Genomic DNA, 21,030 nt, shown 5'->3' on the forward strand with positions numbered 1-21,030 from the left:
ATGGGTCCAAATAACCCTAACCCTGACCCAACAAACACCAACTTTCCTCCAAGAGAGCTAAAGCCAGACCCTGTTCTTTTATCCTAAACCTAACCATGTGTTTTTGCTGCCTAAACCTAACCATGTGTGTTTGTTGTTGAAGGAAAACAAACGCCAATTTGCGGTGTTGTACTGACATAGTGCATTTATTTTGAAAGAGACTGTATGTAAAGTTTCTGTGAAAATGCAAGTGTATCTTGAAAGAAGAGAACTCGCCACGGTGTCCCAGAACATCAAAAACCAACGTACCCAGGCTACCTTGCACGTCGTACGTGGACTAGAAAGTCCATGGCCAAAATGTCAATATGTGACGAGGTCGGAGTGAGAATGTGTTGGAATTTGAGCTACTGGTGATAGAAGTTATTGTAGCATGTATTTCATTGTCTAGCCTACAATGCTGTGTTTCTAATATGCAATTAGCCTACTCCGACAATCGTGCAGGGTTTAATTAATCATGGCCAATAGAATAATTAATAGATAGGTTTAGTTTAGGACTAGATGGTACAATCCCTTGATGCACATACTTGAGACTATGACTGGGAGTAATAGTGCTATCTGGGGGTCCGAGTGGGGGCCAAAGAGTTAAGGTTAAATGGATAGAAAAGTAGGAAAGAGCACAGGTAGATAGAAAAGTAAGAAGGAGCATAGGGAAGGCAGAGCCAAGAAGAGACGTTTGTGTGGACTGAACTCTCCCCCGCCGGACCGGGCCGTACACTGTACCTCCTAGAGAAGAAACTAACAGGAGAAAAACTTACCTAACTTTAATCAAGGTGGAGATTAACAGGTCAATTGTTGTTGCACGTACTTGCAACTGTGAGTGAAAGTTGGAGCCATGCTGGGGGAGGGGAGAGAGGTTTAGGGAGAGTAAATGAAGTTAATAAGTGCCCCTTTTCCTGGAGAACCTGATGACACTTGTTGCTGAGGTGGATGCCAATACATCAATGGCTGTGTCAAATAAAATCATGTGCTTGTGTAGTTGGAGGAAGTCATCTCAAGATAAAGATACATTTGGCAGTACTCCTAAACAGGGGCAGAGGCATTTTTCTTTTCCACTAACCCTGTGACATTATCCCCAACACTCACACTCACTATCATTCTTCACTCAGCTGCCTGTTCCATCAGCAGAGGCTGACCTCTGGTGGCGTGTGCTGTGCACTACAATATATCACCTCGATACAGCATCTTTCTATCAGTTTATTAGAAAGAGGAGCATCTGTATCTTTGATGGTATTGAAAATAATAACTTAGGGATTTCTAAATACCCCAGTACATACGACCCAAGCCTGATATAGAGTCTGTTTTAACACCAGATATAAAATAACATAAGCAGTCACTGGTGTTCCTTTCCAGGAGTGACGTGTAATTTGATGAGGAATATTTTACAAAGGCGTGTCAGTGTCACACAGATACGCGGCTAGAATTTTCCTTCTAAAATGAACTGCCAAAGAATGATGTTTATAATCTGGTTATATAGCCACCAAAACCACCAAATTGTTGGCCACTGGCAGCCTATCCTTTTATTTCAGTTTCATTTTTAGTTGTCATATTGAAAACAACTGATGGGTGTTAACCTTTCCACTGGAGAGAAAACAGTGTGAGTGCACATAATGACTTTGTAAAAGGGTTAAAATAATTAAGTTAGTTTCCTGGTAAGTGTTTTTTCTCATTATAATATAGCACCACCACAAATAAATTAACACATATACAATGTAGACATTTGACAGATGGCCGTAACAGACTGCTTTATCATTTGTACCTTAATGATGTTGATATCAGAAGACACAAGTGCTTTTTGTTCTTTCTTTCCCCAAATGTAAGTTCCCTTTTCTAATACAGGCAGAGTTTTGTGTTCAATAACCTTGGAGCTGGAGGACAGAACACATTTAGATATCCTGAAAGTCATTTCTAAGCCATCGCCTCACAGCTTAGTCACTGAATCTGTGCAGGTCATTCATCATATTCAGAAAATTCGCTGGGCAGATATTTAATGGAGCAACTATGTGTTCAGGCAGACAAACATGAACATGCAGTTTTGTCACTACAGCAGGGATGCTGTTTATGCCAGTGAGCCTTGTCGCTGTATGGGGGACAGAGCACCAGAGTGGCAGGCTAGAGTGATGGCAGAGGATGTGGAGGAGATGATATGATGTGTATATGCTTAGAGCAGGAAGCTGAAGAGGGAACTATGAAATGGCCAAGCAAGGATCAATGTTCATCTTGAAAGTAAAAGACGAGATACTCTGCCGTGACAACTTTTCAATCAGTGCCACCATCTGAGGACAGAGCTCTGCACATTAAAGAAAAGAGGAAACATCTATCACCACAGAGCGGATATGTCTCACGCACCATCTTATAATAATACTGATTATAAAAAAGTGATCCTTGACTTCTCTTCTTTTTTTACTTGCCTCCTTCTCACTGAAGTTGGGTAACCTAGGCTCTGTTGCAAAGCAGTTCTCTCACACTTTTTTTCCCTTTTAGAAATGTAAGATAATTGAGCACCGCCAACTCTGCTCAGGCACTGAAACAGCTGATAAGGAGCTGCTATCGTGTTTGTGATCAGTGTAAAAGTAAAGACATATGATAATGCTGTGTATTGTTCTTGATATTGATGTATTTTATTAAATACATGTTTCTGGAAAGGAAATAGATTTGGTTTAAAATATGTTTTCAGTGTTTAGGTTCTAGAAGAGCGTTATAAGAGGAAGTGGGTTTGAAAATCACCTCTCAGTTTTTGTTAAATCTGTTATTACCTGTAGTGAAGTACAAATATCTACAATTCTGCACCATGGGTTTAAGAAACGTCTCATTTGCCTTTTATATGAGTGTTTTGATTGGGAATCTTCGTCTGTTACATAGGTGTGCTGGTTGGAATTTCCCTCATAAAGAGAACTGCAAAATATATGACTTCATACTTTAATTTATAACCACCAAACCACCAAATTGTTTGCCATCGGCAGCCTCTCCTTATATGTCCTTTTTGTTTCTAGCTGTTGGCATTGAATATTGCTGATGGGTGCTAACTTGTCTACTATGAAAGAAAAGAGTGAGTGGTTGTAACGACGTTGTAAATGGGTTGAACTTACTCATCATAATAAAGGACCACAAAAAAAATCAATACGTGCACGAACGTGCTTGACACATGGCTATAAAAAACTGCTTTTACCATGTTGTATCCCAGTGTGTTGTGCCTATGTTCTTATTGTGATCAGAAAATACGGGTGTTTTTCTGGTGTTTGTTGTTGTTATTTCCCCCAAGTAATGTATGTATCACTTTTATTTTTCTCACACAGGCACAGCTTTGTGTTCAGTGTGCCAGACTACCTTGGAGCTGGAGAGCAGAACACATTTAGAAAATCATTTCTGAGCCACCGCCTTGCAGTTTAGTCAGCAAATCTCTGAGGTTCATTCATCATATTCAGAGAATTCACTGGGCAGATAATTAATGGAGCAACTATGTGTACACACAGACAAACATGAACATGCAGTCTTGTCACTACAGCATGGATGCAGTTTATGAGCTCTGCTATGTTCAAGTATGGGGTTTTCTTTCTACACATGACCAAAAGAATAGAAATATGACCAAACAGCTGAGAAATACTGCAAATGGGTCACTTATAATAACTTGCACTGTGCTGCCCAAAAGTGTCCATAAGTTGGCCTCATATTGAGGAAACAATCTGTATCAATTCCCTGTCTTTCCCAGGTACTTATATTCGCTGAGTGAGGCTGCTTTTTCAGTAACACTGTGGTGCACAGTCATTATTTTTATCACATCCTATCCCTGAATAGACGAGATATCTGGGGCACATCAGATAACCGATGGCTACAAGGAAATTAAAATTAGGTTAAGACGTGCAGCATGGCTTTTTATTATTATAATAAAATGACTCAACAATTTGAATCTGTGATAAGAGCTCAACTTATCATCATACAAAGGTGTTTGTTGTGAACGCAGTGATGAAAAAACACAGCTCTGCAGAATGGAACATTTATTTTTTTAAACAGGCACAAAAAAAGTTTTTTCACAGACATATCTCAAATTTTTAACCGTGTTGTGCAATTAGATTGTCACAAGCCTTGTGTTATGTATAACCTTTATGTTTTATTGTTTGCATCAACCCCATGTATGCAACTGTGTGGCCCTCAGAAAAGAAAGTGAACATGAAGTTTGCTTTACAGTACAGTAGATAACTGAGCGAGTCAGGTGATCACTTATACAAGCAGCAACAGGTTGGCCTGCAGCCTGTTAACCATTAACAGAGTGTTCAACTGGAAGACAGACACATGTGACTAAACATGATCACAGAGTTCATACGACAAAAAGAGTGTGTACTGATCTTTGTGCCAGTGCTTGTGTATGTATTTATGTGTGTGTGTGTGTGTGTCTGTGTGTGTGTGTGTGTGTGTGTGTACTTGTACATGCTACACAGTGAGGACCATAAAATGTATTTTAGTAACATAGTGGGGACATTTTTGCAAAGTGAGGACATTTTGGCCGGTCCTCACTTTTTCAAAGGCCTGTTTGAGGGTTAAGACTCAGTTCTAGGGTTCAGGTTAGAATTAGGTTTAGGTTAGGATTAGGGTTAGGCATTTAGTTGGGATTGTTAAGGTTACGGTAAGGGAGTAGGGAATGTACAGTGTACAGTGTACAGTACAATGACGATCTTAGCAAGTGTGTGTGTGTGTGTGTGTGTGTGTGTGTGTGTGTGTAGACAACCAGTGACCTCAGTTACACAACCACACATTATTTTTTACAAGATACAGTTGTGGTTGCACACAGACGTGACAAAGCAGATATCGTGTTCCTTCTCTTTTCTGCAGCAACTCAACATTCCTCACTGTCCCAACTCATAAATGCTCCTCACACTGAACTCTGTGTTATTGTAGGTGACGCGTGCTTCTGAAATGACACAATGGTGAATGCAGAGTATGCAACCCTGACAGGTTCTCCATCATTCTTGTATTGTTCTGCTGAGGGACTATTGCATAACAAGTCGATAACAAAGCACATAGTCAAAAAAACACCTCAGTGAACAAAATGCATGTGACAAAACATAACAAAATAGAAACCCATTGCCACAATAATTACATAATTCTCTGACATTTTAAAAATTTTAATAAAACAGTACATTAACAGAACATATATAAATATAACTCACTTTTACAATTTATCAAGTAGTCCCTTTTGCTCCCAGCAGCTGCAGAGTAAAACACTGCATCAGTTGGTGTTTTTTAAAGAGTCTTTGTGCATCCTTTAACTTTTTGTTCTATTTCTTTTCATCCCCAGTCCTCAAATGAAATAGTTTTGTGTTTCACAATGATGACACGAAGTCATGTAGTGTGCAGGCGTGCAGTCAGTCTTTCTCAGGCCAGAGTGTTGTTCCCATGGCACAACAATGTCTCCGAATGCGTTTAGAGTCAAGAATCACTACGAGCTCCTCAGTGATTCCTCAAAGAAGGCCAGGCGGTCGTGTGCCACCAGGGGTGTATTCTCCCCAAGAATGGCCTCCGTGAAGTTGGGCCGCCTCCAGGCGTAAACCATACTGTTCAGGAAGCCTTGCAGGGACACACTGGCAGCCTGGAAGAAACAAAAACAAAACTATAACCCGCAACTCAGACATCTGATGATAATTTATTATTATAAACATTGTTCTTCTGAAACGTACCTGTATCGCAAAAATGCCAAATAGGCTGCGTTGTTCAATGGTTGTCCACATCATCAGAGTAGACAGCAGAATGAGGACAAGAGCTACAGCAGGAAGAGATATTAAGCATCAATCTGATGTTGATTTAAAGCCAATAAAGTGTATTACATTAACTGTAAATGTGTATGTGTGTGTGTACCTGGTGTCCAGCAGAACAAGATGACCATCACCATATTTCTTGCTGTCGAAATCATTCTTTTGAATCTCCTCCTTGAACGTCCATCTCCCTCCACAGGAAAAAGTCCTTCCTGCTCATGTCTTTCATACCATTTACCAACCTTATAGTAAATGACCTGAAACAAGAAAAAATGAAGGGTTACAGTCTGCTTACACACATGTAAATACACTATTCAAAGCTTAAGATAACACTGTCAAATTACAAATCTAAGCTTTATCTTCATAGATTTTGAAAGTCAATATACGAGACTGTAAATGAAAAATGTCCTAAATCCTCCTAATTACTTACAGCGCAGGACAACATCACTGGTATCACGATGAGGATAAGAAAAACTATAATAAAAATGTCATGCAGTCTCTCCTGGGAAGGAAAAAAAAGTCATGTTAGTATAAACACACTACAAACTATAACAAAGCATTACATAATAAACACACTACCAATCACATACAGTAAAATGATTAGAAAAAACATGTAAAACGCTGCAAATTAAGAGCAATGTATACTCAAAAAGCCTTTTAGGTTAAAAAAAAGTGTGTCATGAGACAGTGTTATACTCACAGTGACAGAACAGGAATCCCTCCAGATGTGCAAGAACAAAATACAACTGAGAAAAAAAGAAAAATCAAAAAGGTCAGAAACACAGGGGAACCGATTTATTTTACTCCTTTCACTTATTTGAAAGCAGTGACTCTGGAGGAAGTCGGTGATGGAAGCTGTGAGCTCACCTGGTGCAGTATTTGGTATTATTAGGGAGGATCAATGATCGGTCAGTGACTGGAAACAGCAAAGTAGGTTTTATGAAGGGAGTGAGCACATATGCTAAGTATAATGCCATGGGGATCAACCTGAAACAAACAGAAATGAAAAATTAAAATGTGTACAGCAGGAATAAGGTCCACAAAGTCTGGAAGATAGTATAAAAACTTACCAGACAAAGGCATAGACAGGTATAGTGACTATTTTCCTTCTACTCCGACTCTGAAAACCAGAAAGATAATGAGAAATCAGTTACTGAATTAGCCCTGACTGTTCTGTACAAATTATATTTTACAAATGCAGTGGATGCCTCACCTGTCCCCGTTCGTCCTCTGTGGGTCTTGCTCTCCAACCTTGGAATGCGTTCTTGGACTTCCATGCGTAAAGCACCACCAGCAGACATGAAATCAAATAAAATGTCTGCAACGGACAAACACACAAAGATGCAACTGTGAAGTATAACAGTTTGTAAAGCAAAATATGCAAAATGTGACAACATGCATCATGAAGCTAAAAGGCGGATCACTTGAATCTGATCAGTTAGGACTTCCCAAAGGTACTTACATTTGTTTGGGTACATAAAATACTATAATTGAATGTTATTAATTAATTAATGCTGTGAGCTGTCAAATTCTGTCTCAACTGCAGCCCAGGAACATTTGACAACCTTAAAAAATGTGCTTATTATAGTTCATAAATCAATAATAAAATTGGGGCTTGTTGCCAACTGAAGTGTATAAAGAATATCACTCCAACCAATGAAATGATTCATTTAGGCTCAGGGTATTCCTTTGCTTTGTTTAAATATTGGGCTTTTAAAAGGCTAAATATTTTCCATATCTGTATTTTGAAGGAAAGTCACAATCTGAACTGAGTGAAACTCGTTTTTGTTCCTACATTACATTCTTTCCTATGTTTGCTTTATGTAACATCACTATCTACTCTGGCCTCAACTCTTATCACTTTAAAATACAGTGTGAGTTCAGAAAATGTTGGGCTTAAGCTGATGCAGTTTACGAAAGACTTGAAAAATTAACAGAGCATGAAACATGCAGCATCACCTTTTGGTTTAAGGACAACTTGGCTTTAAAGATGCAATGCAAGAATCATAAAGCTTTGAATTGTTTTACTGCTAGAATGACGTGACTCTTCTCAGTTACAATCTTAAGTGATTCAGGGAAAATCCGCCAGTGATCAGATTAGACACCGAGATCATGATCTGCTCCTCAACCCTGAAAACTACAGGTGCTTCAGCAAGGAAGTACCCAGGCCTAAGTGGATGCCTCTCTTAACTCCCCTGTCTTGTTTTAGAAAATGAAACTTCAGATATGTCTCCTTCAGACACCAGGAAACAATAATGTAAATGATTAATTTATAGGGGTAAGAGGTTTTACAAAGTGAAATGTTTCTCACCAGTGACAGCGGCAGGAGGTATTGGCAGACAAACACACTGTTTTCAGTGCTGACTTTGTTCATGATACTGGTGGACATCAGGATCAGAGCAGCCAGGAGGTCTGCCAGGGCGAGCTGCACCAGGAGGTGTACCTGCAAACAAATAGAGGAGCTATGAGATGCATAAGAAGACAAAAATCAACAAATGTCCTGCACTAAAACATCAGCATCAACATACAGTAACACTAATGCAGACATACAGATACACACACAGGGATTCATATACATAAACGCATACAGCCTGACTCACCTGTTGGTGTAGACGTCTCCATTTCCATATGGAAACCGCCAGGACAGAAAAACTCCCAATCACACTGCAGTGAATAGAAATATGTGAGGCATTAAATAACACCATAAAGGCTGGATATGTCTGCACTGAATTTATTTTAGGAAATGTCTTGACCATGTAAGGTTTAACACCAATGAGGAGCCTGAAGTTGCCACCACAAAAACACTAAAGCTGAGATGGGTTTATTGCACAGGTCAGCTAGACTTCTTTGTTTGAAACTTATCTCAGACACATGTGATACCTGCGTAAAAAGCCATAAAATGACAGACATGTTCAGTCATAACCGTCGTCTAGGGTCCATAGAAACTAACTGACATTTTTCCCGCATTTTCTTCTCCAGCACCAGTTTTGTTCTGTCTTTGTCACAAGCAAATGAAAGAAACAGCGAGACTCATACACAAAGTCACAGCAGCAGAGTGACTGAGTCCATTGAAGGAAGTTTTGAGTTTTCAGCTGCTACAACTATCCTGAAAACGACAACTCAGTGCTGGATGTTACATTCACACGGTGGCAACATCCTTAATAGAACGAAACATTATGTAAGAACTCTGGAGGAATTCAGAAAGAAAGCATCAGCCCGTCTCTTGTCACATGCCACCTTGCTGGTTTGGCAAACCTCCACAATCAGATGATTGAAATCATAAGATTATTATCTGCTGATTTACTGTAAAACTCAATTTAAAACATGTTTATATATGCCAATATCTGGTTGCTATATAAACTCGCATGTGTTGTCAGAAGGGTAAATCAAGCATGAGGAAGTAAGCACAATGAAGCATATTACCTGGGAATGAGTAACACGATGTACTCAGTAGAGAGAAAGTCAATCTGCAACAACAGAATTCAAACAGATCAGAATCATAAATGCAATGTACCTCTTAAACTCCCAACAGTTTTCATTCATTTTCTGTTAATTTGTTATTGTACAGAAAAGTATTACACGTAATGCCTACCTGATCTCCACTCAGTACACGATTGATCTCCATGATGAATATCCAATTATCAGTCTGTTTTCACTCTTGTCGGTCAAGGCTGAATAATGTGTCTCCTTAACAGGTTGGCCCTTGTGATAATGTACTTTCATATCGGAGCTCTCCTCTATAAAAGTCTGCAGCTTGTCCTATCCTGCTGTTTTGGCTCCACCTGCTTTGGGTGTGTGCTTCATGAGCTGGTGCAACACTTTTTTTTTCATGGGAATCCCCGGGTGGGACAGGAATATTCCTTGTCTTGCCTCCAGTGTTTCAAGAAATGTTAACACTTAACTGTGAGATGGAGTTCCCTCTGTACTTTTTGTGTTTACACTGATGTGTCTTAGATGTGGCACAGCAGAGGGTACTTTTCACATGCTACAGTACATGGCTGTGTGGGAAGGTACAACAGGGCCTGAGTTATGTTTACTTGCAAAACTTGCCGATATAAATCTCATTAGCAATACTGTTTTTAAATTTATTAAGAATGCACTTCCTGTTGCAAGAAAACGTATAGCTCTAACATGGATTGCCCTTTGGAGAAAATAACATGTTCTGAGAAGCAGATATGATCAGCTCATTAAGTTATGCCAACCCTATATTGACCATAAGGACTCTCTCAATCTGCAGTTAAATATCTACACTGTACAACATGTTTAACCACTGTCTTATAGATAGATAGAAAGATACATTCAATTCTACTGATTGACTCAGACTTGATGTAGACTCACTGCTGTAACTACAACAATACACCCTGTGGGTACTCACCTACGTAATGTCTCTCATGTTATATTTTGTTATATTTTGTTATGTCTTATTTTATCTAATTTTGTTTTATTTGACCTTGTGGACAGTGTTGTCAAGGTGAATCTGTAATAAGGGTGGACGTAGAGAGGAGGAGGGAAGGGCAAACTGTTTTGTCTAGTTCTGTTTTGCTGTTCTGTTGCTTAGAAATAAGAGATGTACGTGTAGATGCCCTTATCTGAACTGGTGGTTTCCTACTGGAGGAAAAGGAGGCACCCTGTCAAAGTTACCAGCAGAGGAAGTGGAGAGAGTGAGCTCATACAAGCACCTTGGGGTCTGACAGCAATAAAAACAGGCCTGGTCACATCACACTGGCGCCCTCTTCAGGCAGGGTGAGAGCACACTATCCTCCCTGAGGAGACTCAGATCTTTTAGTGTGTGTGTGTGCAACAAGCCCCTGAATATCTAATATCTGTTTTATCAGTGTTGTAGCAGCACACTATTCTTTGCTATTGTGTACTGGGGTGGTACAGTAGCATCGAGGCTAGTGAGATCAGCAGACTTAATAAGCTGGTAAGGAAGGCCAGATCTGGAACGGGACAGTCTGGAGGCAGTGGCAGAGAGGAGGATGAAGGGCAAAATTAAAGCTATCCTAGATAGCCCCTCTCAACCCCTCTATTACGAGCTGAGGCAGGTGGGCAGCTCGTTCAGCTAGTGGGTCATCCCACCCAGGGGTGAAACTGATCACCTCAGGCGCTCCTCTGTACCTGCTGCTATCAGACATGTACAACAGCAGTGTAAACCACAGGCTTTTCACAGAGTCTAGGACACTTACACTTGTCTCCTGTTCCACTGTTTCACTGCTGGACTGCTGAATTACATAGCTATCATGTATACAGTATGTTAGTATTTTCTGTTATATATTATACTATATCTATATTATGTTATACCACACCTGCTATATTACACTTCCTGCATTATACTACCTTAACCTGCTACTATATCTCATACCCCATAACATCATAATTTATCATATTGTGCTGAATTATGTTCTGTTTTCTGATTTGTGCATCATATTCCATATTATATTCAAATTACATCTCTATGTACAAATAAACACAAGTCATTATTTAATGAAATCTTCATGCTTTGCTGACTCTGTTGCTTTTAATCACAACTGTCTTTTTAATGATACCACGGTCAGTTTACCTTGTAGTTTTTGTTTCTATATGTTCTTGTATAGTTTGTCTATTTTTGTTTGTTTGTTTTTATCTATTTTTATTTTCAAGTTCAATGTAGTCTCACAGTGCAGTCATTACGTTCACAGACACAGCCCATGCATAACTGTCTTGCAAAAGAGTCCTTGGAGCTCGGGATCTTTTCAAAGACCATTTTTGATTCCCACTATCCTCAGGTGTAAGGAAAATACACAATGGGTAAGAAAGAGCACACTAAAACAAAAACAAACAAACAAAAATAAAATTAAATAAAATATTATTATGTAAAAAAAAGGAAAATCATAACAGTCAAAAAGTGAACTATACATTAATATTAATAGTCTCTAAAAGCAAGGTCAGGGTCCAGTAGATCACATCATATAAAAAGCTATTAGATAACAGGTGCCCATTTAATTTGAAATATATCTGTTTTTAATTACAGTCTAGCAGTTATACTTTCATACATCCCTAATTTTCTCCCTTTATTGTGTTACTGTGGGGGTCTGTGGCCTCAGCCAGGAAATTGTGATCATCTTCTTCGCAATTAAAAGAAGGATCCTCAGTATGGATGTATTGTTATTATACTCTACATCAGCAGGTAGGGATCCTAATAAGAAGTAAGAAGGTTCTACAGGTAATATTATATCCAAACATTTTTAATCTCATTTTATATAGGCCTAGGCCAACCACTTATTATTCTTTTACTTTCTTTGTATGTACCATTGCTGTCTTTGTGCTAAAGAATTTCTTTGTTATGTATAACTTGTTGCATTACAATCAGGAGCTGTAGACACACACAGGCTGTTACATACAGGTGGACTGCTGGGTGAAGTAACGTACCTGTTAACGTCGAGCAGCCACGGTGCACGGTTAACAGCATACATGTTTACATACTTCCATACAGTATTTATCATGTTGTGGCAAACGTCTGTCACAGAGACATCTAGTGGTAGGAATCGGCATTGCAGTTTACTATGTGATGAAAGCAGCTGTTTTGCAACAAATAAATAATGTGGGCTTTTTATTTTGATAAAGACGGGCTTCGGCAAACAGTTAAAATGATGGCTCGGGATATATTGTGTCTTGAATGTGTCTGAGGGGGAAAAACGATAAAATGTATTCAACAAGTGATCGTTCACAGATATCGGCGTGTCAATAAAGTTGTTTCAAACTGATGACGTCGTGGATTCCACGTTGGCCCGGACGTGGCAGTCGGCAGTCGTCTTGTGTGGAAATCAGAATAACTGGATCAGTGTAAAACCAACACACGTCGCCTGTGCTGTGGCTAATATCGGTTCTTCTGCCATAGATTGAAACACCATCGGCCAGTAATGGGGCTCACAATCTCATCCATCTTCGAACGGATCTTCGGCAAAAAGCAAATGAGGATTTTGATGGGTGAGTGAAAGCGGTGTCTGGCTGACGAACGTCAGTGCGAGGCACGGCGGTTAGCTTTAGCATTAGCTAGATAAGTAGTTAGCTAACATTAGTTCTTTATGAGCTTTTAACGGCGGTGTAGTTATCAAACTTTTACAGTACAGCATTTGGGACAGGAGCGGAATTAAAACGAGCTATTTTATTTGTTGTAAACGTGGAGTAAAATACGAAAAACTAGCTTTCCCACCACGCGCTAAGTTAGCTAAACGTCGGGTGTTTTTTTAAAGGAAGTTTGGCAATGGAGTCTCCTAACGTCAAAGAAAACGAATTAAATTTAAAGAATACGTCTTTACATTGTAACAGTTTTCAATAAAATGAGTTTGGCTCGAATTGTTGAGCGTGTCTGTCGTGTAATAATTACTTTCTTGCAGTAACTTATTTCTAGTTGGGCCATAATAGCCGTTTCTTGATAATGTATTTTAAGCTAGCTCTTATTAGTTTGCCTATCTTTTTTTGACGGTGCCTCGTCATAGCTCTTTTCTACCATGTTTCACTTGTTGCCGTGTAATGCTAATTATCTCCTGACGTTTGATGGACAAGTGCCATTGTGTTGCGTTGATCTTCAGTTTGTTTCCGGATAGTTAGGGAGTAATGTGTCCTCGACGATGTTAATTACATATGGATCAGCTTTAATATTATGGGATGTTACCATATAATACTAATTGATTAGAATTGCTCAGTACACATGATTGGCTGTGCGCAGTCACATGTACACCGTCATTACATGTCATCAGTTTTCTGATGATTAAACCTACAGGAAAACGCCTGTTACGCAATGAACAGCTGGTTGTCAGCCATTGCTCTATCCATCCTGATATATACATGTTGATTTCTAATCACACTTTTTCCTCTTCTAGTTGGGCTGGATGCGGCTGGTAAAACAACGATCTTGTACAAATTGAAGCTTGGTGAAATTGTGACCACCATCCCAACCATTGGTAAGAAATATCCCAGCAGTTACTTTAAAGTTCTTTTATTATCCTCTGTATTATTTAATGCGTTCCCTTAACATGTTTAACTCATTGAACTTTGTGGACAGTGTTCTCAAGATCTTTGCCCTTTCTCTCCCTTGTGAAGGTTTCAACGTGGAGACAGTAGAATATAAAAATATCAGCTTCACTGTTTGGGATGTGGGCGGCCAGGACAAGATTAGACCCCTCTGGAGACATTACTTCCAGAACACACAGGTATGGGTGTGACTGCCTCAGTGCTGCAGGACAGCTTTGGTTTCATGATGCAACGTTAAGCCCATGTTTAACATAATTTAACTACAGTGTCAGGGAGGAGCAGTCAGAGCATGCAAATACTTACACTCAGATCATCAAGTGAAGCTGGTTCAGAACAATACTTTGATCAGTCACTATCAAAAATACTGTATTGATCCCTGAGGGGAAATGGTGTTTAGTTACAGTCACTCCAATGTAAAGAATAGAGCATTATAAGAGGTAAGAATAGGAATACGAAATTAAGATTAAAGCAATACAATTAAATAGAAATGAAAATGTGCAAATTTCAACTACAATATCTACATCAATAGAATAAAACAAGAATAGAATAAGAGTAAACATAAGAAATGTGCACAGTTATTTGCATTGTATGTTGATGAACTCATGTCATCAAAGTATAGTGCCACTTAACGCAAGTTTCACTCATCTATTCATTTTAATACAAGTTTTTGCAGCCCATTTGTCAACAAGGGCTTTCATCTGAAACAGGTTTATCCTCTGGCTACATTGGTGCTGTTGATAAAAGAGGAGTGTAATGCTCACATTTCAAACTATATACTTATACTCTTTTATGTAGCCTCATACTTTTTTTCAAAATACTTAATCGAATCAAGAAATACAACTGTTGCTCTCCTTCCTGTGCCTGTTTTTTTTTACCCAGATCAGTCCTGCATCAGCCAAGATGCGTATTGTGATATGAACAATTGGTAACATTGCATCTCCAAATTTCGTCATAAATATTTCCTCTCTACCAGTCAGTTTTGTAGTTGTTGGATCTTTGATCATGTTCAGTAATTGACAATTCTTTGTACATTACTTAACTCACTATAATTAGCCTAAATAGGTCTGCTTCTAAAGATTATTTCATTATAGATCAATCTCCAGGTTATTTTCACATTTTATCAATAAATTTTTGTGTGTAAAATGTGAGAAAATTATGTCGATCACAGTTTCTCAGAGTTTGAGGTGACATCTTCAAATGTCCATACCCAAAGATATTCAATTCACAATCGCAGAAGGTCAAAGAAAGCTGCACATATTCACATAGCTGGACCCAGAGAAACCAAAAATGACTGTAAATTTATACTATATTAAATAGTTGTAGATTTATTTTCAACCGTTACAGTTCTGAAATTAAGAAAAGGGAAAGTGATCACTTGGATGCTTTTTTGTTTGTTTTCTTGTAGGGGCTCATCTTTGTGGTGGACAGCAACGACAGAGAAAGAGTGGCAGAGTCTGCAGATGAGCTCTCAAAGATGGTACGTAATTAATATCTAGGGACTGTAATTAAAGAGTGTTCTCTGTAGAGAGTTTCAGTATTTTACATTTTTGTTGTGACATGGGAAGTAGCTGTCTTTGATTTGGAGTTGTCTTATACTGTGATGTAGTTAAATCAGAACTAATGATGAAAATAAAAACAGTAATAACACAGTGTAAACTGTTCAATGGATGGCAGTCCCTCACACCACCAGGATCTGAATATAGTCAAACTAAAACCTGTATGTGTATGTTTGGGTCTCTGTGTGTTGTTCACGGGTAACCCATAGACTTCGAAATGATTTAGATAACCATGTTGGTTTCTTCTGAGCACATCGATACAAATGCCCAGTAGCCTTAATCCTACTATAGTTGCCTTGTACTGTGTCAGTGTTGCTGACGTAGCCTATTCATTACAATGGGTGTGGTCACCTTCTTCATGAGTCACCAAAATATTCTGAAGTGGAATCATTTTTTATTGTCGCTGCCTCGGTGTATGAACTACAGCCAGTGTTAACATGTTTGGGCTGTGCTTTTAATCAGTCATTTGCATTTTTGCAGCACATGGTCTGACTGCATTGTTATAAACCACTGAGAATGTTTTTATGCATGTCGGTCTATAGGTTGATTTTGATACTCTTCAGTTTACTGCACTGCGCACCAACTGGGTTTGTTGGGAAATGGCATCGGCACGCATTTGGTGATTACCGTTAGTAACGCTGTCCCCACCCAACAGTGTCAGCTCTGTTAGCACCATTAGCAGTGTCAGCATGCTAAGTGTTGCTAACATAGTTAACAATGCTAAAGGGGTTTTACGGCTTGAAAGATGGCCGCTCACTAACCAGGGCTACCTGGGAGAGACTGGAGAGTAGCCACCATGTTTCTGCTGCCGTCCTAGTGCTGGGACAGCGTCACCAGAGGTAATCAACAAATGAGCATTACTACTAGTTAGCTCCTGCCCAACCTGCACATGTTAACATGGCAAGTTGGCTGATTGTCAGCAAAGCCACCAGCCAAAGTAAAATTAAAGGCAAGACATACAGCACATTCATGAAAGTTTCACCACCTCTAAATGGATAGCACTTTGAAATGCAGCGCTAAAGCTCACAGAGTCAGTGAAGCCCAGGACCAAAAGGAACCACCTCTTATATTTATCAACATTTTGCTGTTTTGTTTTGTTTTTTTTTGTTTTGTTATGTTTTTTTGGTATTTCTTTAAGATTAACCAGGTAATTACCAACCAGATTTTTACTAGAAGATGAGCAGGGAGATCTGGATGCTGGCAAGATGATGGAAAGTTTACTATAGTTCATTTACATATACTACCCACTAGGGATGGGTATCGTTAAGATTTTTTATAGATACTACTACTTTTATCGATACTACTTATCGGTTCTTTTTCATTTCTATTTCGTGAGAGGCTGCAGGATGATTATGAATAATACCAAAATGTTAAAATGTACCGATAAAAGAACTAATAATGTCAGAGCTTATCAATACTATGGTCTTTAAAAATGAATACCGGGTTTCAGTACCCATCCCTACTACCCACATGTTCAGGATACAAAGTGAAAAACATCCCTCTTAAAGACTCACATCAAAGAAATAATATTAGCGCACTGTAAATTTAAGTATTAAATAAAATCACACTTTTATCTGTTTGTAGTGTTTTGGTCATAATATGAAATCTCAGAGTTGATGTTCTAATCTGTTTTCTTCCTCCCTAGTTGAATGAGGACGAGTTGAAAGAGGCTGTTTTGCTGGTGTTTGCTAACAAACAGGACCTTCCCAACGCCTTAACAGTCAGCGAACTCACAGACAAACTTGGTCTACACAACCTCCGCAGAAAAACTGTAAGTAATCTGAATAAACATGCTCCCTACACCTGCAGTAAGAATCAAATCTGTAAGCACGTGCACAGAGCTACATTCATACCTAATACTTAATAATCTCTGACCCCCCAGTGGCACATTCAGCAAGCCTGCGCCATCCAGGGCGATGGGCTGTATGACGGACTTGACTGGCTATCCAAAGAGCTGTGCAAGAACTAAAGAAGGATCAGCTGGACAGATGAGAGAGAGAGAAACTGAACTCCACAGGACAGGAGAGAAGGCACAGACATTCAAAACCAGAAAAATTTGGTCTTCCAGCACCAATGTTCACAAAAAGGACAAGGCTGGTGGACGATATATAATCATCTTTGGGAAATTTTAATATTACATGTTTTTTCTTTTATTATCATGCTATTACCATATTATCTCTTGACATAGTCTTTATTTTTTTCCTTTTCTTCCCAACTCTTACATGGCAGCAGGTTGTAATTACACATTCAGTTGCATGACGAGCAAATGGTCTATTAGGGAAATCTCATGGAAACAGTGAATAGAGTGATGGGAGTTGTATTTTTGTTTGACACCTGGGCTCCTGTTTAGGCAGCATTTGCAGTAATTGAGTACATATATAGCTGTTCATCTCCACAACCCCTTGTGGATATTAGACTCCCTCACAGACCTGACCCTTTGCTCTTCACTGCTGTGTCTCATGCCAACTCATTTCTGTAAAGGCCTGCAGCTCGTAGAGGGAGATGGATGGGGATTGCGGCAATTTCATAGATAGATTTTGTTAGTCGTGCGGGGCCTCCCAGTAAATGGATCCAAAAAGGAACACGGTGCCTTCTGGTCCCTCTTAACACAAATCTGAGTAATCCTTTCCTTTATCTTATTCTGAGGTCATGCTTACTCGTGAGATGCTTTAGTGACTTTTTTGCTTTTGAAAGATAAAATAATGCAATAAGACACTTCCTTTTGTTTTGCAATGTGTGCTGTGGTGCAGCAGTACCACACCAGTGTGAGAGTAGTCTTTACAACTTCACCATCAACCAGGGTTTTGTCCAGTTTGAACATTTGTAAATTTGTCCGCACTCCTCTTCCTTCTTTTTTTTAACACCCACCATGAAAAAAACGATCTAATTTAAAAGTTAGTTCTTTGTCCGCTCTTTCTTTAAATCACTTTTAACGCAGAAAAGGGGGAAGGAAGTGTCTTTCCAGTGTTGACACATGGCCAATGTCAGTGTGACACAGTAAAGTAGCATGTTTCTGTTGTTGTTTTTGTTGTACTGTCTCAATGCAAATACTGTATTATATTCTTAATTATTCTACCCCTCTTAAAACACAAAAACATATCTGCCCATGAGCTTTTTTTTGTGTAAACATTCCACCTTATGCTTGCAGATGCTGAAGCTGCTGCTCTTACAATTATTCGCGAAAAATATTTTCCACAAAAAAGCTCTGAATAAAAATGGTGTAAAAACAAAACAAGTTTGCGTTTTTGACTCCACTCATTGTTGAAGTCATTTTACCCATTCAGAATATTTTAACACTTCTTCATTTTCTTCTTTCGTCTTCATTTGTTTCAAAATAACTCACTAAAAAGCTCAACTGGCATCTTCTATCAGGAACTGTGCCTGATAAGAGGAAGTGTATGAGCTGTTAGGGTCTGTGACAGATCTTACTTTGAAACCACTACACTGTTTAAAACTTCTTTCATCTTGTTCATATATGTTTGTCTAAGCAGGGGGATTGTCTGACTCTATACCACAACATGTACTGCTACTGCATGTTGAAAATAGCCCCAGGCCAGTAGGCTTATTTTGCATAAGAAGTAAAAGGTTATGGGTGTAAATAAGCTGTCACGTAGCTCCTGTTACAGCTGTAAACTCACACATAGAGAGCTTAAAGCAGTATATATCTAAACTGCCCATCAGTGCTATGCCTAAGCAAAGCCAACATGACCTGACCTGCAGTTGATCTTTGTTCTGACCTCTAATGACATTGGATGATACCTAGGAAATGAATGCAGCAACAAGAACAGACTATGTAGGACGGTCATTTCTGTCCCACTGATAGAGAAATAAATTGGCACCAGGCTTAGAATGATTTCACATACACAGCACTGTTGTGTGTAATATTTCCTTATGCAAAACTAGTTTATGTAAAGTTGATATATTATCAGTAACATCTGACATACTCTAATAATGTAGCACACCCAATTATTTTTTAGTAAGACTGATGTTTTAATGAAACATCATTTTGTGTAATCATGACCATAGTACAGGCCTGAGTTATATCTGTCGCAACCTGCCTCTTGGACCATTACAAATGTGGGGGGTACACCAACAATTTAATCAAATATAATTAACAAAAGCAAATTAATTAAATACATTCTTATAACAATAATATGTGTTGTGTGAGTCTCAGTGGAAATAGGGAGTGCATGTGCATTAGGGACAAGGTAAGGTGTTGTAAGGTGCATGAAAGAAGAAAAGGGATACTGTAGTAGACTTACACTGCCGTCCTCACTCGACTGTCGGTGTGCCTGCAGGACACGAGAAAAAAATACATCTCCATCATTATCACGCTGTTCCCATTGCTGCACTGCAGGGGGCGATATGTCCAGAGCTGCTCCAGCAGAGGTGGAGTTCAGCCTGTTATTCTTTCCTGCTTTGTCCTGCTTAGGATGAAGATATTCTAGTGAAATAAATTTAGTGTATGTTAGTAAGTCAGATTTTTAAATTGCTTCTTAACATATTGTTCTTTTTTGGTCGTTATTCCACTCATCCACAGTGTGTTTAAATCTGTTCAGACAGTTGGTAAGTGGTTGAAGGGAGAGACAGTGGCGGAGCGTTTGGAGACAGGATACACACACACACACACACACACACACACAATATTTTAAATGCAACCCTTGCTTTTGCTCCCATTTTCACAGGTTAAGTTAAAGATCTAAGACTTTTTTATGAACTCGGTAGATATGTTTCTCTCAAATTTGGTCACTAAAAAATTCACTTCTGTGAGCACTTCTCCTTTTTCAAGATGATCTATTCACCTGACAGGTGCTGCATATGAAGATGCTGATTAAACAGCATCATTACTAAGCAGGTGTTTGGAATGGTCACCATAAAAGGACACTACAAACATGCAGTTTGATCACACAACACGATGCCACAGATATGGCAGGTTTTGAGAGAGTGTGCATTGGCATCCCGACTGCAGGAATATCCATCAGAGCTGTTGCTTCTAAACTGAATGTTAATTTCACTACTTTAAACAGTCTCCAAATTTGTCTCTGTGAAGTACATCCAACTGGCATCATAACCGCAGAACACGTAACCAGCTCAGGACCTCCACGTCCAGTGTCTTCACCTGCAAACTGTCAGAAACTGTCTCAGAGAAGCTCATCTGCATGCTTGTTGTCCTCACCAGGGTCTCGACCTGACAGTGGTTCATCAGCGTAGCCAACTAGTGTGGCTGTGAGGCCTGTTGGATGAACTGCCAAATTCACAGAAATGACTTCGGAGACCGCTCATGGTAGGGAAATGAACATTCAGTTGACGGCTCTGAACAGCACTGATGGACATGCCTGCAGTCAGAATGCCAATGACACACTTCCTCAAAACATGGGACATCAGCGGCATCGTGTTGTGAAATCAAGCTGCACATTTTAGAGTGGCCCTTTATTGTGACCATCCCAAGGCACACCTGTGTGATGATGATGATGCTGTTTAATCAGCATCTTGATATGCAGCACCTGTCAGGTAGATGAATAAACTTGGAAAAAGAGAAGTGCTTTCTAACATGGATTTTAACAAAATTGTGACCCAACTTTGAGAGAAATATATTGGAGTGCATAAGAAAAGTCTTAAATCTTTATATATACACAGTGTTGAGGAGTAACTAGTTGCACGTAATTAAATTGCAAAAT

General features: G+C 39.1%; 2 protein-coding genes across 2 annotated transcripts; one reads left to right on the plus strand and one right to left on the minus strand.

The window, feature by feature from the left end:
* Positions 1-4,016: 4,016 nt before the first annotated feature.
* LOC117261959 (uncharacterized) lies at positions 4,017-9,571 on the minus strand. Its single transcript, XM_033634568.2, has 12 exons — positions 9,376-9,571; positions 9,207-9,250; positions 8,384-8,447; positions 8,095-8,226; positions 6,997-7,101; positions 6,854-6,903; positions 6,651-6,770; positions 6,484-6,529; positions 6,214-6,285; positions 5,887-6,040; positions 5,709-5,791; positions 4,017-5,620 (listed from the first exon to the last, which is right to left on the minus strand). Exons 1-12 carry the CDS (start codon positions 9,406-9,408, stop codon positions 5,471-5,473), a joined length of 1,053 nt encoding a protein of 350 aa, XP_033490459.1. The 5' UTR covers positions 9,409-9,571; the 3' UTR covers positions 4,017-5,470.
* A 2,968-nt stretch (positions 9,572-12,539) lies between these two features.
* On the plus strand, positions 12,540-18,584 carry LOC117262656 (ADP-ribosylation factor 5-like). Its single transcript, XM_033635713.2, has 6 exons — positions 12,540-12,749; positions 13,646-13,726; positions 13,866-13,975; positions 15,202-15,273; positions 16,998-17,123; positions 17,235-18,584. The coding sequence occupies exons 1-6, from the start codon at positions 12,683-12,685 to the stop codon at positions 17,319-17,321; spliced, it is 543 nt and encodes a 180-aa protein (XP_033491604.1). The 5' UTR covers positions 12,540-12,682; the 3' UTR covers positions 17,322-18,584.
* The last annotated feature ends 2,446 nt before the right edge of the window (positions 18,585-21,030 follow it).

The sequence above is a fragment of the Epinephelus lanceolatus genome, chromosome 5, assembly GCF_041903045.1.
Source record: "Epinephelus lanceolatus isolate andai-2023 chromosome 5, ASM4190304v1, whole genome shotgun sequence".
NCBI lineage: Eukaryota > Metazoa > Chordata > Actinopteri > Perciformes > Serranidae > Epinephelus > Epinephelus lanceolatus.

Excerpts from the sequence above, each read along its gene's own strand:
- LOC117261959 (XM_033634568.2), bottom strand. The coding sequence starts at position 9,408 with ATGGAGATCAATCGTGTACTGAGTGGAGATCAG. Across the intron at positions 6,904-6,996 it reads CAGAGGACGAACGGGGACAG|AGTCGGAGTAGAAGGAAAAT; the intron begins GTGAGGCATCCA and ends TCTGGTTTTCAG. Across the intron at positions 6,286-6,483 it reads GGGATTCCTGTTCTGTCACT|GAGAGACTGCATGACATTTT; the intron begins GTGAGTATAACA and ends TTTCCTTCCCAG.
- LOC117262656 (XM_033635713.2), top strand. The coding sequence starts at position 12,683 with ATGGGGCTCACAATCTCATCCATCTTCGAACGGATCTTCGGCAAAAAG. Across the intron at positions 13,727-13,865 it reads GACCACCATCCCAACCATTG|GTTTCAACGTGGAGACAGTA; the intron begins GTAAGAAATATC and ends TCCCTTGTGAAG. Across the intron at positions 13,976-15,201 it reads ATTACTTCCAGAACACACAG|GGGCTCATCTTTGTGGTGGA; the intron begins GTATGGGTGTGA and ends GTTTTCTTGTAG.